Genomic DNA, 14968 nt, shown 5'->3' on the forward strand with positions numbered 1-14968 from the left:
AAGGAAAAAGGTATTGCTGTCCATACACATGTATTGTATTGGTGCAAATGGGAGCCAGAAATGCTTGAAATATTTAGGTTATATAAATCATCATTTATGCTCTAACTTTCCTAGCACCAACCCCCTCCACCCTCCCAAAAAAAAAATCCTTTCCAAGGAAAGCCAACATGAATGGCGCTTAACACCAACCAGATGTTTTTGGTTTTTTTCATTTTCCATACCGTGCTAAAAAAGTAACTGACAAACACCACCTTTTTCTGTTTAATACAGTTTTTTATTCATGTCCCCAGTGTTCAGAGATGTTGCTTGAGTCCTTTATATCTGTACATTTTGGAGAAAAACGCAGTCACACAGTTTGAATTATATGTATTTTACTTTGGTTGTTAATATTAACGAAGACTTACTCAATTGCACTTTTCTTAGAACACAAGTACATGTATGTATATAAATGAATAACATGTGTATACTTGTGTGGGTAACTTGAGTCCGAAAGTTATCAGGTTCTTCAGATATAAAGATAGTCTCTTAAGAATAATGAAGATAAGTCCCATGCTTCATCGGAATAGGTAAAATGGAATGGACAAAATGACAGCAGAATCCTGGAATCCAATGGCAGCTGGGGCTCTGACGCATTCCTAATTGTTGCAGACTTGCTCCTTGGTCTGCTAAATATGTAAAACTCACAAGCAAAAAATACAATTCCATGGTATTTCACGCAGAGGGTTGAAGGAAATCTTGAAATGTTACCAGTCATGTGTGTCACCAGAAAAAATGAGAATGTTTTCACCATGGACCATTTACCCAACGGAGGCTAGGATGACATCAGCTGGGGTCTCATGGGTGCTCCTAACTGTTACTTGCATGGTGACCCCATCAGCCAAGGCAAGCCTGGATCTTACCAAAACATCATGACCTCCTCTGTATACACCTAGAGAAAAACAAAGCAAACTGATTACATTTTGTATTCAAAGAAAGTGACTAAAGTGTCAGATTTCTAGGTTAATAGCTTACTCAAAAGTCATTTTACTCATTTTAGTAACGGTTTTTTTTTTTTTTACAATGACTGAAGGTAAGTGGAATCTTAAAACGGTTTAGTGCTGACAAGAAGAAGGCAATAGTAACAAATACCAAAGAGATAAAAAAAAAAAATCTGTTTAGCGTTGGTCGACAAATATCTTTGGCTCCTAGCCATTATTAAGTCCAAAAGAGTCAGCATTGCTTGACTTAAGAAGTCAATTAGATGTGACACTTTACATTTTATCCAAAAATCCCTCGTGGATATTGCACAAGTCTTATGCCAATATTAGATTGCAACACCTGCACAAGTTAGCAGTGAAGAGCTTATCAATCCCTGCTTCCACTAGGGGTTTCAACATAGCGGACATATTGGCCCACATCATATACATTAATTATTTCTTAAATCCAATCAAGCTTTAGTAGTGCAACATCTGGATCACAAAGACAGCTGAAAATTCGATGAGACCATTTTCATGCTGTATAAATAACTTAATATTTTCAATATTTATTAGTTATGTATGCGTAGGTTCCAAGTATACTACAGGCTGTCATGCGCAGGGCTCTCTATCTCAGGTCTTCATGTCCTTCATCAACCTTGGATATACTTAGTCTCTTTTTAAGTATGATTTGTATTCTGTATGATGTGACATTCTGACTGTCTGGCACTACAGTGTTTTTGTGGCACCTTACAAATAAACTATGATTATATACACAGATAATTGTTCTGTTTTCAGTGTTCCACAGTAGGTTCCTCGCATAAGAATAGTTTTGTACTTACGTTAAATCTTTTTCTCCAATTCCATCTGGGGGACACTGCTACCATGGAGTTGTATGATGGCACATGGAGTTGGCACTTAAATAGTGAACAACCAAGTTGCTGCTGACTCCTCCCCTCTGTAACCCCACAGACCTCAGTAATACTAAAGTACCAAGAAAAGGGCTCAACACAACGAACCATAGAACAGCAAAAGGGAGGAAACGCAGCGTCCCCCAGATGGAATCAGAGAAAGATTTAACGTACGTACAAAAATCTTTTTTTCTCCTTCATCCACTCTGGGGGACACTGCTACCATGGGGACCTCCTAAAGTAGCCCTAAGAGAGGTAATGCTCTGGTCTACTAGCCCGCAAAACACTAAGGCCGAAACTGGCATCTGCAGACGCAAAAATTTTGAACTGGCAAAACCTTGTAAAGGTATGAACTGAGGACCCGGTCGCCGCTCTACACAGCTGCTCTGCAAATGCTCCATGGCGAGCAGCCCAGGAAGCCCCCACCGCACGTGGAAAGTGCGCAGAGAGAACCTGAGGCACAGGCCGATTTCTACACTCAAGTAAGCTTAATCATAGACCTAATCAGACGAGCAATGGTCTGCTTAGTGGCCGGCCAACCTCTCCTAGGAGAATCGTAGAGAACAAAAAGAGAGAAAGACCTGCAACCAGCAGAAGTCCTGTCCAGCAAAACCGTAAAGCCCGGACCACGTCCAGACTAACAAAGAAAGAAGGAGCAATCCCTTCTCCAAAGGCCAGAACCACCCTAGGCAAGAAACTAGGTACGGTCCTATGAACCTCCCTATCCTCAAGGAACACCAGATAAAGAACTCTACAGGACAAGGTCTGACACCCATTGAGTAGATGCAATGGCCAGCAAAAACACCACCTTCCACATCAAGAAACACAGATCAGTCAACTCCAGGGGTTTGAATGGAGGGTGCTGAAGAACCTCAATAATCAGGTTCAAATCCCACAAAGCCAACGGAGGAACGTTGGGAGGCTGAACATGAGTCACCCCCCGAAGGAAAGTACAAACGTCAGGGAGGAAAGCCAACCGGCGAAAGAAAATAGAAAGCGCGGAGACCTGAACCTTCAAAGAACTCAGTCTTAGTCCCATCTCTAAGCCATCCTGAAGACAGGCCAGAAAACAGTTAATCTGAAAGAGGCAGGGTTATGACACTTCTTCTCGCACTACTGTACATAGATCCTCCACACCATGTGACAGATCTTAGTCGATACCGGCTTCCGATCCTTTATGAGGGTCTCCACTAGAGATGCTCACTCACCCCCATGTTTTAGTTTTGTTTTTGGATCTGGCTTAACGTCGTGTTTTGGTTTTGCCAAACCGCCATTGTGTGTTTTGGTTTGCAATTTTGATTAAAAATCAATGTTTTTGGGCATAAAATAACCTAATTTAGTGCTCCACCTGTTTCTTGGATAAGTAAGGTAATTCTAAAGCTAATAAATTAGGAAGAAAACAGTTTAATCCCTGGTAGGCCGTCCTTAATTCTGCACACAAACCTGATGGTCTTTCTCTCCATTTTAGCCTATTGGCAATGCAGCCATCGTCTTTGGGTGTATATTAGACCCTACACTTATAGTTAAATATATAAAGAAACGGACAAAGGCAGTTTGGTTTCTGTGTGCATCAGCCCCCCCCCCCCCATCCACTTGTAGTAAAATAGAAAAGAAGCAGCCTGCATAGACTGAACAATATAAAAAATAAATGGATCAAGGTAGTTTGGTGGCTGTCTATGACCCCCCCCCCCCCCCAACCTCCACTTATAGTTGAATAGAAAAAAAAGCAGTCTGCATAGACTGTAGAAGTAGAATATACAAAGAAATGGACAAAGGCAGTTTGGTATCTGTCTGCATCAGATCCCCTCTCCACTAGGAGTACCACAGAAAACTATTCAGCCGTTATATAATCTAGAATATAAATAGAAAATGAGAAAGGCAATTTGGTATCTGTCTGCATCATAATCAACATCATTAGCGCCCTCGTCGCCTACACAAATCTCCCCCTCATCCTCTTCTATTTCCAAAGTGGCATTGGCATCCTCAATTTGTGTATCACCAGCTACACTCGGGCTGTTCAGGCACACATCAGCAGAACTGCTGAAAGGGCCCTTCGTTATGGGTACATTATCAGAATGCTCACAATTAGACATACCACTGTTGGATGGACTCTCCACAGGGATTGACCTTACTGTTTTCTTGCAACTCGGCTTTCACACGTAACAGTAGTTGTGCACCACTTTTAGAATTCAAATTACTTGGTCTTGCAAATTCTATAGACAAGCCTGCTTGTCTTCCTCTTCATCAATGACTCTTAGCAATTGAGCACTCGTCTTTGGGTGTATATTACAACCAAACCTTATTAGTGCAAATTAGGAAAAATACAGTTTAATCCCTGATAGGCCCTCCACCATCCTTTGCATGTTAATAGTAGGATTGGTTGGAGTTATGGTCAAGGTCACACATTATTTTGTCAAATCCTTCAAACCAGCCCAGATGTCAAACTGTTGTGGTCTGCCACCTGCGTCATCCCTGCTTGTGTTTTGGAAAGTGCAAATTGGTGCCAGAACCTCACGTGCCAGAACTGCTGCCACTGGTGCCACACTGCTGCAGGACTTACACAATCAACCGCATCATCATCAGCGCCCTCGTCGGCTAGCCAAAACTCACCCTCATCCTCTTCTAATTCCAAAATGTCATCCTCACTTGGTGTATCACCGGCTACACTCGGGCTGTTCAGGCACACATCAGCAGAACTGCTGAAAGGGCCATTCTTTATGGGTACATTATCAGAATAATCACGATTAGACATACCACTGTTGGATGGACTCTCCACAGGGATTGGTGTCATTTCTGATTCAGAGCATACAATATCCTCTAATGCCTTACTGTTTTCTTGCAGCTCTGCTTTTCCGCGTAACAGTAGTTGTGCACCACTTTTAGACTGCAAATTACTTGGTCTTGCTTGCTCACAAGTGACCTTACAAGAAGGCGGCTCAGTAATATTTTTAGATCTGCCACTTATAGAGAAAGGTGAAGGCCTCATTCTCTCTTTGCCACTGCGTGTGTAGAATGGCATGTTAGCAATTTTTTTTATCGCCAATTAACTTTTCCTCAGTTAGACTTCTTTTTCACTTCAACACGGTACATTTTTTTTGGGGGTGTGTTTTTTTCCCCGATTTAAAAAGACTATGTACTTTTACATCGCCTTTCCCAGATGACGTACTGGGAACACTACCATCAGGACTGGTGACAGAACCTGGTTGCTGATTCTGCTCATATGTGGACTGCTTTGAATCCATTTTAATGAGCCCAAAGCACTTGTAGTGCAAAATATTGTCATATATATATATATATATATACTGCTGACAAATATGACTTTTTTTAGACAGCCAAAAAAAGTTAGTGTAAAACGCTGGGGAATATTGGAGACCCCAAAAGCACTGGGAGTGCCAAAAAAAAGAAAAAAAAACCTCCTCTATCACTGCTCTAACAATTGCAAATGGTATTAATATTAGAATTGTATGGAATAGTAAGAAACAGTTATGTGTACAATAATTGCTCTGTCCCTGCGCTAATATAGCCTGTGACCTAACCCTGCTCTCTTCCTCTGTCAAATGGCGATGGATTGCTGTGGAGGCTGGTATTTATGCTTTTCAAATCTCGCGAGAACCGAGCGCAGAAATACGAATACGTCACAATGATGTTTTGCCTCCATTTCGATTCTGAATGGGTGGGAAAGTACCGAGCCTGCTCGACTCGGTACTCGGATAAGCTAAATTCGGATGGATTCGAATCTCGGGGAACCGAGCCCGCCCATCTCTAGTCTCCACTACCCTGGAAGAGAACCTCCTCGACCTCCAAAGGTCAGCTTCAACAGCCACGCCATTAAAGCCAGCTGAGGTAAGTCCAGATGGAGTAAATGGGTTTTAACCGAGAAGATCGGGCCTGAGAGGAAAAGCCCAGCCTGACCCTTCCACCAGAAGCAAGATGCTGGCGAATCAAAGCCGGCTGGGCCAATTCGGTGCCACCAGAATGACCGTAAGACCTTCCAACAGTACTCTCCTTAGAAACCGCAGGATCATCGGAATTGGTGGAAAGTGATATCCTATACAGTAGTCCCACCTCATGGACAATACATCCACTGCCACAGCCAGAGAAACTCTGGTTCTTGCGCAGAATCTTGGAACCTAGTGATTGTGTCTGGATGCCATCAGATCCAGATCTGGCAGTTCCCATTCTCCTGGAAGAATTGCATGCCTGCTGAGATAATTCGCTTCCAGTTCACTCCGTGAATAAACCCTGCAGAAATCACTGGAACGAATTTCTCCGCCCACAAGAAGACCTGTTCCGCTACCTGAATAGCTCCTGCGCTTCTTGTTCGTCCTTAGCAATTTACATATGCCACTGCAGTGGCATTGACGAATTGGAGGTGGACTGGTTTCCTTGAAGAGGAGACTGAGCTCCCTGAAGGGCTAACAGCATGGCTCATAGCTCGAGAACATCCATGGGCCAAAGAGCCTCCCTGTCTGTCCAAAGACCCTGAAAACGAAGATGGAGAACAACAGCTAGCCAGCCCTTCAGATTGGCATCTGTGGTCACCAGAATCCAAGATCACAGAACAAGAGATCGGCATATCATCAGAAGTTCTTTAACTAGCCACCACTTAAGAGGTTGACGAGTATCCCTGGAAAGTTTGATTCGTTGGGTCTCCAGACGAAAAAAGGGGGGACCCGACCATTGTCTTAGTAGATACCACTGGAATGTACTAAAGTGGAAACAACTGTATGGGAGGGTTTCGAAACTCGATACCATCAACCTTAGAATCCTCATGTCCAAGTGCATGGAAGGACAAGGGTGACTCAGGATTAACCATACAGAGAGTTGGGATCTGTAGAGAAGGTTCTGGAGACAGATCTTCTGAAAAGTGAGGTCCATAATTAATCCTAGAAACCTCATCCTCTGTGAGAGCATCCACTGGGATCTGGAATAGTTGATAATCCAACTGTGTTGCTCCAGAATTCGAATAGACATGGTCAGATGCTGATAGAGAAAAGGACCTGATAAGGCTTTGAGAAGAAAATAATCCAAATGCGGAATAATGTTCACTCCCAAGCCACGTTAACGTGCTGCCATTAATGCCATAATCTTTGTAAAAACTCTCTGGGCTGTGTAAAGCCAAAGGGGATCGCCCTAAATTGATAATGGGAGCTTCCTACTGTAAAAACAAATGCCTGATCCCATCCGAAACTTGCCTACTCCTAGATGTTGGTTTAACCCCTTGAGGTTTAGAATTGATGGAAACGAACCGTCCTGTTTGGGCACCAAGAACAGGTTTGAATAAAGCCCCCGGTGTTTCTGCCACTCTAGACATGATCCCTGAGATCCAAATATCTCAGGTGGACGCCGCCCACTGATACTTGAATAACTGTTAGTTGCAGTCGCGAGGAGAGTCCTTGCCTTTTCTGTGGATGGCAGGGCAAGCTGGTTACAAAAAAACCTTTGGGGCTGGACCCGCCAAATCTATCATGTAACCTCTTGCCATGATCCCTCGAATCCAACAGTCCTTCGAGGACTCTGCCCACTGAACAGTAGCAGACGTCCCTCCACCCCTGCTAACAGTGGAGGGTGGGCGTCATGCTGCTTGTTTATCCGTAAGCCTGGAAGAGGGACGGCTTGAGGAGGAGGAGGAGGAGGAGGAGGAGGAGGACCACCTACCTAGAAGAGAATGTCTCCTGGCTCCAGACGACTTGGATCTAAATGTCTGACCCCTGCCAGACGAGCCCCCTCGAAAGGGCTGTCTGAACGAGCTAAACCTAGGAGTCCTAGACCTTGGAGCATTTACCGGCAAAAAGTACTATTGTTTCCTGTAGCCTTTTTGTCTGGTTGTTTCCAAGATGCGATCTCTCTTAGCTCAGTAGAAGGTGGGAACCGGACCGCCTGTTTCGTAGCTTTCTAAAAAAAAAAAAGACCACGATCTTTAGATCTAGTCTCATCCAGGTCCAGTAACCCCAGAGCCTGACGCATTGCTATTACCAGGTCATCAATACCCTGATATCTAGGTGACTCCTCTGGGTCCGCCTGAATCTGGGTCCTCCAAAACTTCACCTTGCTCTTCTGAGAATTTCTCTGAATCAGAGAGGACCAGAAGAGGATTAGCTGATCTACGTCTCTTGTTTCTGGGTAACTGTCTCGGGTTTTCTAACAAATCGGTTTAACCGATCTAGACCCCGGACCAACGAAGTGGACCACGCCGGCTCACCCACAAGGGGATGCCTGAGATGGCAATGCAGAGGGTTGACCTACCAATTCTGAAGCAACTGATTCAGCATTCCCCGAAGCTACCCCTCAATTAATAGGGGCTACTGTTTCAGAGGTTGAAGGGAGAACCGCTGCCACCGCTGGAATTTCTGAGGGCTTAGAATGCAGCTGTACCAATTTACTAACCCCCTGCGTCGGGGCAGCCACCCACGCTGGAGTTTCTGTCATAAGTAGGGCAGCATTCTTTGGCTGTGCTACCATGGAAGCCCCAGTCAGTACAGAGTGAAGTTTAGTGTTACACATGGAACAAGTATAGTACTGAATACTTTTTACCTTTGCATTCAAGCTGGTCCAGTGTGCAATATGATGTAGCACATGCCCCTGTGTTTCAAACTCCCATTGTTCCATAGATTGTAAGCTTGCGAGCAGGGCCCTCTTGCCTCTCTGTCTGTATGTATTACCCAGTATTGTATTATAAATGTTTGTTCCCAACTGTAAAGCGCTACGGAATTTGCTGGCGCTATATAAATAAATGAGGATGAAGATGATGGTGATGAAGTGACAGAATACTTCATAGGTTACATATACCAGGGCATCTCTCTCATAAATAGGAGTATCAAAGGCATATGCAGTATGTAGCGTCCTAGAAAATGTTCATGATTCTTATAAATTCAAATTGCTGTTTCTTAGGAAGCTGCATATTATTTATAAGAGATGTATATGGTCTCATGTGTACAGTTAAAAATTAGGTAAGCACAATTTCTTATTACCTGAGAGATAAAGCACATGGGAGTTCTTGTTCTCTGGTACCTTGTCCGATCTCTCACATGGCTGCATTCCAAGGAACTTAATGATGTTTTTAACAGCATCTACAATAATACATATTGTAAAACATACTATGTAAATACTGTGAAATCAGAGAACATAACAGCCACTTTATCAGACACTATTCATTTCACACCAAATCATTACAAAGGAAAAGTAAACAAAAAGACTTATTTCAGGCAGTTACATTTGTGTCTATACAATTGTTGAGCACTCATCGAATGATTGGCTGCCAATGATATAGAATTGCAAACAAATAAGTCCATAAAGAGCTGAAGTGCTCAAAATCCAACACAATTTAGTTGGGGAAGATGGGGGTTTGTTTTTTACGTTATTCTTAAGATGCAATTAATAAAGTAATAAGAATATTATTAAACAATTAACTCTTCTATTAGTCATTTCCAACAGCAGGAAGCCACAGCTCACAGGTTTGAGTGTTTGGCTTACTGGTTTTCTAATTTAAAAAACAAAAAAATATCAATTATGATTCTTTTTAGGATATTAAGTGGGCACCAGACAAGTTAGATTTATACATTTTGCTCATAGAAAAGAGATGGCATTACCTTCGAGGGTCTTTGTGGTACTGAGAGCAAAAGTTTCCTCTTTCTCATAGACATCACCCAGTTCATCCCATGCTGCACCAAAATTTGGCTTTAGAACCTTCTGAATGTGGTCTTCAAGCGTCACTTCCAGGTCTTCAAGCTGCATTAATACAAAACATAATCATTTTCTACAAACCCCATATTCTCACACTTTAGAATGCAAGCACAGGACTGTAGGTTTCCCGATCACATTAATTATGTTTCACAGTTCGGTTTAAAAAAAATACCCATTCATCTCCTAACTAGATTACATACCACATATTCATCACTGTAGCCTTCGTCATCAGGGACACCAGTGTGAGGATCACAGTCTCTGACCACATATTTCATTGTGCAGTTAAAAGTGCAAGACACTGGAGAGGGAAAAAAAAAAGGGGGATTTAGTGGGAGATGGACGGACACACACACACACACACACACACACACAAATTAACCATAGTGTCAGTAACCAAATCATTGAGGCCCCATTTCTCGCGGCCCAGGAAGCCTCCATCGAACGGGTAGAATGAGCTGTCTGTTACCGGCCGGTTAGCACTGATGTAAGCATGCCTAATGGTTGCAGTAATCCATCTGACAATGGATTGCTTTGAGGCTGGCCAGCCTTTTTTGTGAGAGTCAAACAGGATAAATAAGGAATCAGTGTGTCTAATGTGGGCAGTGCTCCTCACAAATTCGGAGAGCCCTGACCATATCCAAACATTTCATTGTATTCTGTTTGGTAGACGATGGTAAAACACTGGAACCACAATCTAAAAGCCGATACCACTTTAGGTTTGAAGGAAGAAATAGTCTGTAGAACTGCTCTATCCTCGTGAAAAACCAAATATGGTTCACAAAAGGGCTCCTAACTCTGACACTCTAAGAGCTGAAGCAATTGCGAGAAGGAAGGCTACTTTCCATGTTAAGAACCTTAAATCAGCTGAATGTAACAGTTCAAAAGGAGGCCCTTTAACCATATCAAGTACCAGGTTGAGATCTCATGGAGCTGTAGGCGGTATGTAAGGCGGTTGTATATGCAAGACTCCCTGCAGAAAAGTCTTAATATCAGGCATGTCCGCCAATCGAAGGTGAGAGAGCCCAAACAGAGACCTCCCATCCAGGGCATCTTGAAGGAATGCCAGAAGACGGGGAAGACGAAAGGCTGATGTATGGCATGGCCTATTCTCACATCATTTGATATAGGTACGCCAGATATGATGGTAGATACGAGCGGAAACTGGCTTGCAAGCCCGCAACAAGGTGTTTGCGACTCTAGGGGGGAATCCTCTAGATTTTCAAAGGCTGGCTTCAACAGCCATGACGTTAAAGTCAGCCTCTGTAAGTCCTGATGTCAGAATGGGCCCTGGAGAAGGAAGTCGTCTCGCAGTGGAAGACGTACTCCTTGACCTACCGCCATTGAAACTATGTCAGTGTACCATACTCTTCGCGGCCAGGCGGGGGCCACCAGAATCACTGGGAGTCTCCAGTCTTTCTCTTTTGAGAATGCGGTGAATCATGGGTATGGGTGGGAACAGATATCCCAACCGGAAACTCCAGGGTATTGTCATGATGTCGATGGCTACCGCCAGAGAGTCCCTTGCCCTTGGGACCTTCTTGTTGTGCCTCGACGCCATGAGATCCAGGTCTGGAAGAACCCATTTCTGAATTAGTGACTGGAAGACCTCTGGATGGAGTGACCACTCCCCCGACATCACTGCATGACGACTCCGATAATCTGCCTACCAGTTTTGGATGCCTGGGATGAACACAGCCGAGATTGATGGAAAGCGCTGTTCCGCCCAGGCAAAGATCTGTGCTGCAATTGACATTGCGCTTGCACTTCTGGTTCCGCCCTGTCTATTGACGTTAGCTACTGCTGTGGCATTGCCCGATTGTAGCCTGACTGGAGAACCCTAAAAGAGGGTATGTGCGCCTCGTAGAGCCATTAGCACAGCCTTCAGTTCTAGGATGTTGATAGACAGGTAGGACTCCCGAGTTGACCAAAGGCCTTGAAGGCATAAGTGAAGGGCTACAGCCCCCCACCCCTTTAAGCTGGCGTTCGTGGTCATTATGATCCAAAACCACGGGGCAAAGGACCTGTCTGCCGCTAGGTGATCCTGGACCAACCACCACTGAAGAGACTCCTTCGCTTTGGATGACAATTTTATCCTCTGGCGATCCAAACGTAGATGTGAACCTGACCACTTGGTTAAAAAATCCAACTGGAAGCACATGTGTAAGTGAATGGTTGGACTGGGAGTGGCCAGGACCAGCGCATTTAGTTCTCGTAACGATCTGGCCTTGTCCTCCGGAAGAAACATCTTTTGTTCACTGGTGTCCATGATGAGCCCCAGGAAGGTCATCCTCTGGCAGGGAATCAATTAAGATTTTTTAAGATTTATCAGCCATCCATGGTGCTCCAGGATCCTGATGGTAAGCGTCAGGTGCTGTTGTAATAGGTTCGCTGATGTGGCCTTGATGAGGAGGTCGTCTAAATATGGTATTATTTTGACCCTACTAGAACGAAGGCATGCTGCCATCACTGACATTTTTGTGAAGACTCTGGGCACTGTGGAAAGGCTGAAGGGGAGAGCCCGGAATTGGTAGTGGGCTTAACCTACCGTGAATCTGAGAAGTGACTGATGTCCTTCCCAGATGGGGACATGAAGATAGACGTCCTTTATGTTTATTGACACTAAAAATTTGTCTGCCTCCAGTCCATTGATCACTGATTGGAGGGACTCCATGCAAAATCTGTCCACCTTCAGGTGTAGATTTAACGTTTTTAAATTTAAAATGGGTCGGAATGAGCCATCCGGCTTCGGAACCAGGAACAGGTTTGAGTAGAACCCTGCAGAAAGAAGAGAAGCGGCACAGAGTTGAATCACCTGTCTCCTTTCTGGATCGCAGGGTAAGGATGTTGTAAAGAAGCAATGAGGGGCTGGGCCTGCCAGGTCTATCATGTACCCTCTCGTCATGATTCCGCGAATCGTCACGATTCCGCAAATCCAAATGTCTTGGGAGGCCACTATCCACTATTCCTTGAGTAGACTCAACTGCCCCCCCCCCCCCCCCCACTCCTGCTGCCGCAAGAAGGGGTGGGTGAGAGTAAGGAAGCATATTTGTCTTGAATTTTAGCAGACGGACGTCTCGCGTAGGGGGAGGGTCTGCTTCTGAAGGAATGCCCCCTGCTACCAGACGGTCTGCCTCTGGCCGTCTGACCTCTAGTAAAGGAGCCTCCCCGAAATGGCTGTCTAAAGGAGCCAAAACAAGGAGGTTTAGTCTTAGGAACATTTACTGGTAGAAAAGTACTTTTGGCACCCGTGGCCTGGCAAATGATATTGTACAATTCAGGCCCAAACAACACTGTGAGCATCCCAGGACCTCAGCCATAGGGCCTTTCTAGCTGCCACCACCGAGGCCAAAATGGAGGACAAAATAGAGGCTGCATTCTGAACCACCACATATAAGTATCCAGACGCCTCTTTCAGATGTAGGGCAAGGGAAAGCAATTTTGACTCCTGCAGTCCCTCTGCCAGCTGTTCTGCCCATGTTTCCATCACTCTGGCAACCCATACCGATGAAAACATGGGCCTGAAAGAAGTGCCTGCCGCTACAGATAGATTTTAGAACACCCTCAACCTTGCGGTCAGAGGTGTCCTGTAGGGCCGCTGTTCCTGGCACCGGAAGAATAGTAGGACGAGCTAAGCGAGCAACTGGTGTATCAACTTTTGGAATCTGCTCCCACTGGGCCAAATCCTCCTCCTGTAACGAGTACAGGATGATGAATCTCCTTGGAATGGTAAACTTCCGGTCCGACTGTTTCCAAGCAGCCTCTGCAATGTCTGAGTTCCACTGACGGAGGAAACCGGATAGCGTGCCTTCTCATTTTTTTTGAAAAGACCCTGATCCGAAGATTTTGGTTCGTCCAAATACATAAGATCCAGAGCTTGTCTGACGGCTAAGACCAGATTGTCAATGCCAGTACATCTAGGGGTGTCTTCCTGGTCCGTGATGCGTGTAAAGTCAGAATCAGATTCTGATGGTCTCTTAGAATCAGAGAGGGATAGGAGGGGATTTGTAGACCGAGAACTCATATATATCTAGAAAGCACCGTTCTTGGCGCTTCTAGAAGGCGGTTTAGTCTGTCTAAGCCTCTTACCAAGGATGAGGACTAAGCTGGTTCTCCGGAGGAAGAACCTGGGTAAGTTGGCAGAGAAGATGTACCCGCCAAAGGTACTTCCGATGTCCCTGCGGTCACTGTCATCCCTGTAGTCACAGGGAGGGCAGTTTCTCGTGAAGCTGCGGGGAGAACGGCAGAAACTGCTATTAGCCCTGTAGGCTAACAGCAGTAACCAACTGCGCAAGGGAAGATGCCCATGCCAGTTCCTCCGGCAGTGGCAGTATGTTAGCCTGGGCCTGCGAATTGAGTGTCCCTGCGTCAAAGTCAGTACAAAGTGCCCCTGGGTCCTTTTGTCCAATAGGCAACTTAACTTTGCATTTTGAACATGTGAAATATTTTGTAAAAAGGTGCTTTTCCTTTATCAGACATATTTTTAAGAGAAAAACACACTGAAGTAACAGAATGAAGTCACACAAGGTATAGTGTAAAAATATATACCAAAATTCCCTTTGAAGGTTGCATGTTCTTATGTGAAAAGCAAGTTGCCATGATTCAGAAAATTTGTGGGGTTAAATCCAACAGTATACTGCAAGATTGAACGGTTAAGTATTTCGCTTCCTTTTTCTTCCTAAGGGCCTTGGCAAAGGTCTCACTCTCTCAACCTTGAAGGTACTTAGTGGCTTTTTGAACACTAGATTGGCTTCAGAATACCTTATCAGGTTTTTGCAACAGTGAAGAGGATTTGTCCCTATATGAATGCCTTTGTAGCACCTTGGGATCGCAACTTAGTTCTCAACATGTAGATGTCTGACCTTTTTCAACCATTGCAACATGCTTCTCTTAGGTAGCTAGGGTTTCTTGTGACAATCACTTTTGCTCGCAGAGTTGGGGAGCTGCAAGCTTTTTGGTGAAAAGAACCCTATTTGAATGTCTGTGGATAAGGTGGTGCCGAGGACTAATCCAGCCTTTTTGCTTAAGGTAATGTCCTCCATTAAAATCAAAAAATTATACTTCCATCTTTTAATTCGCAGACAGCTGATAACAAAGGAAGTTACACACAACACAATGGACATCGTCACAGCAATCTGTGTATCCAGAACAGAAGAATTTAGGAATACAGAAAAACTTCGTGATTCCGACAGGATCACTAATAATAGGTATGCTCCAACCAAACAGAACATCATGAAGTAGATTAGAGAAGTTATTATACAGGAATATAAGAGAAACGGATGTAAGGTGCCAGATATACTGAAGGCTCACTCAATTAGAGAAGTAGTCACTTCTTGGGCAAGTAGAGTCAAGGCCTCAACAGCAGATAACTGCTTAATGAGATATCATCTACTGATAAACAAGTTGGGGGAGAAAGTCACACAA

General features: G+C 44.4%; 1 protein-coding gene across 1 annotated transcript in view; it reads right to left on the reverse strand.

The window, feature by feature from the left end:
* Window positions 1–252: 252 nt before the first annotated feature.
* The window catches only part of COPG2 (coat protein complex I subunit gamma 2), an 83419-nt gene continuing 68703 nt past the window's right edge, over window positions 253–14968 (reverse strand). The window contains exons 21-24 of the mRNA XM_075208539.1: window positions 9748–9845; window positions 9454–9592; window positions 8836–8934; window positions 253–928 (exon numbers count right to left, since the gene is read on the reverse strand). Of these exons, the coding sequence (XP_075064640.1) occupies window positions 798–928; window positions 8836–8934; window positions 9454–9592; window positions 9748–9845 (467 nt within the window). The 3' untranslated portion in view covers window positions 253–797. The remainder of the gene's footprint in view (window positions 929–8835; window positions 8935–9453; window positions 9593–9747; window positions 9846–14968) is intronic.

The sequence above is a fragment of the Mixophyes fleayi genome, chromosome 4, assembly GCF_038048845.1.
Source record: "Mixophyes fleayi isolate aMixFle1 chromosome 4, aMixFle1.hap1, whole genome shotgun sequence".
NCBI lineage: Eukaryota > Metazoa > Chordata > Amphibia > Anura > Limnodynastidae > Mixophyes > Mixophyes fleayi.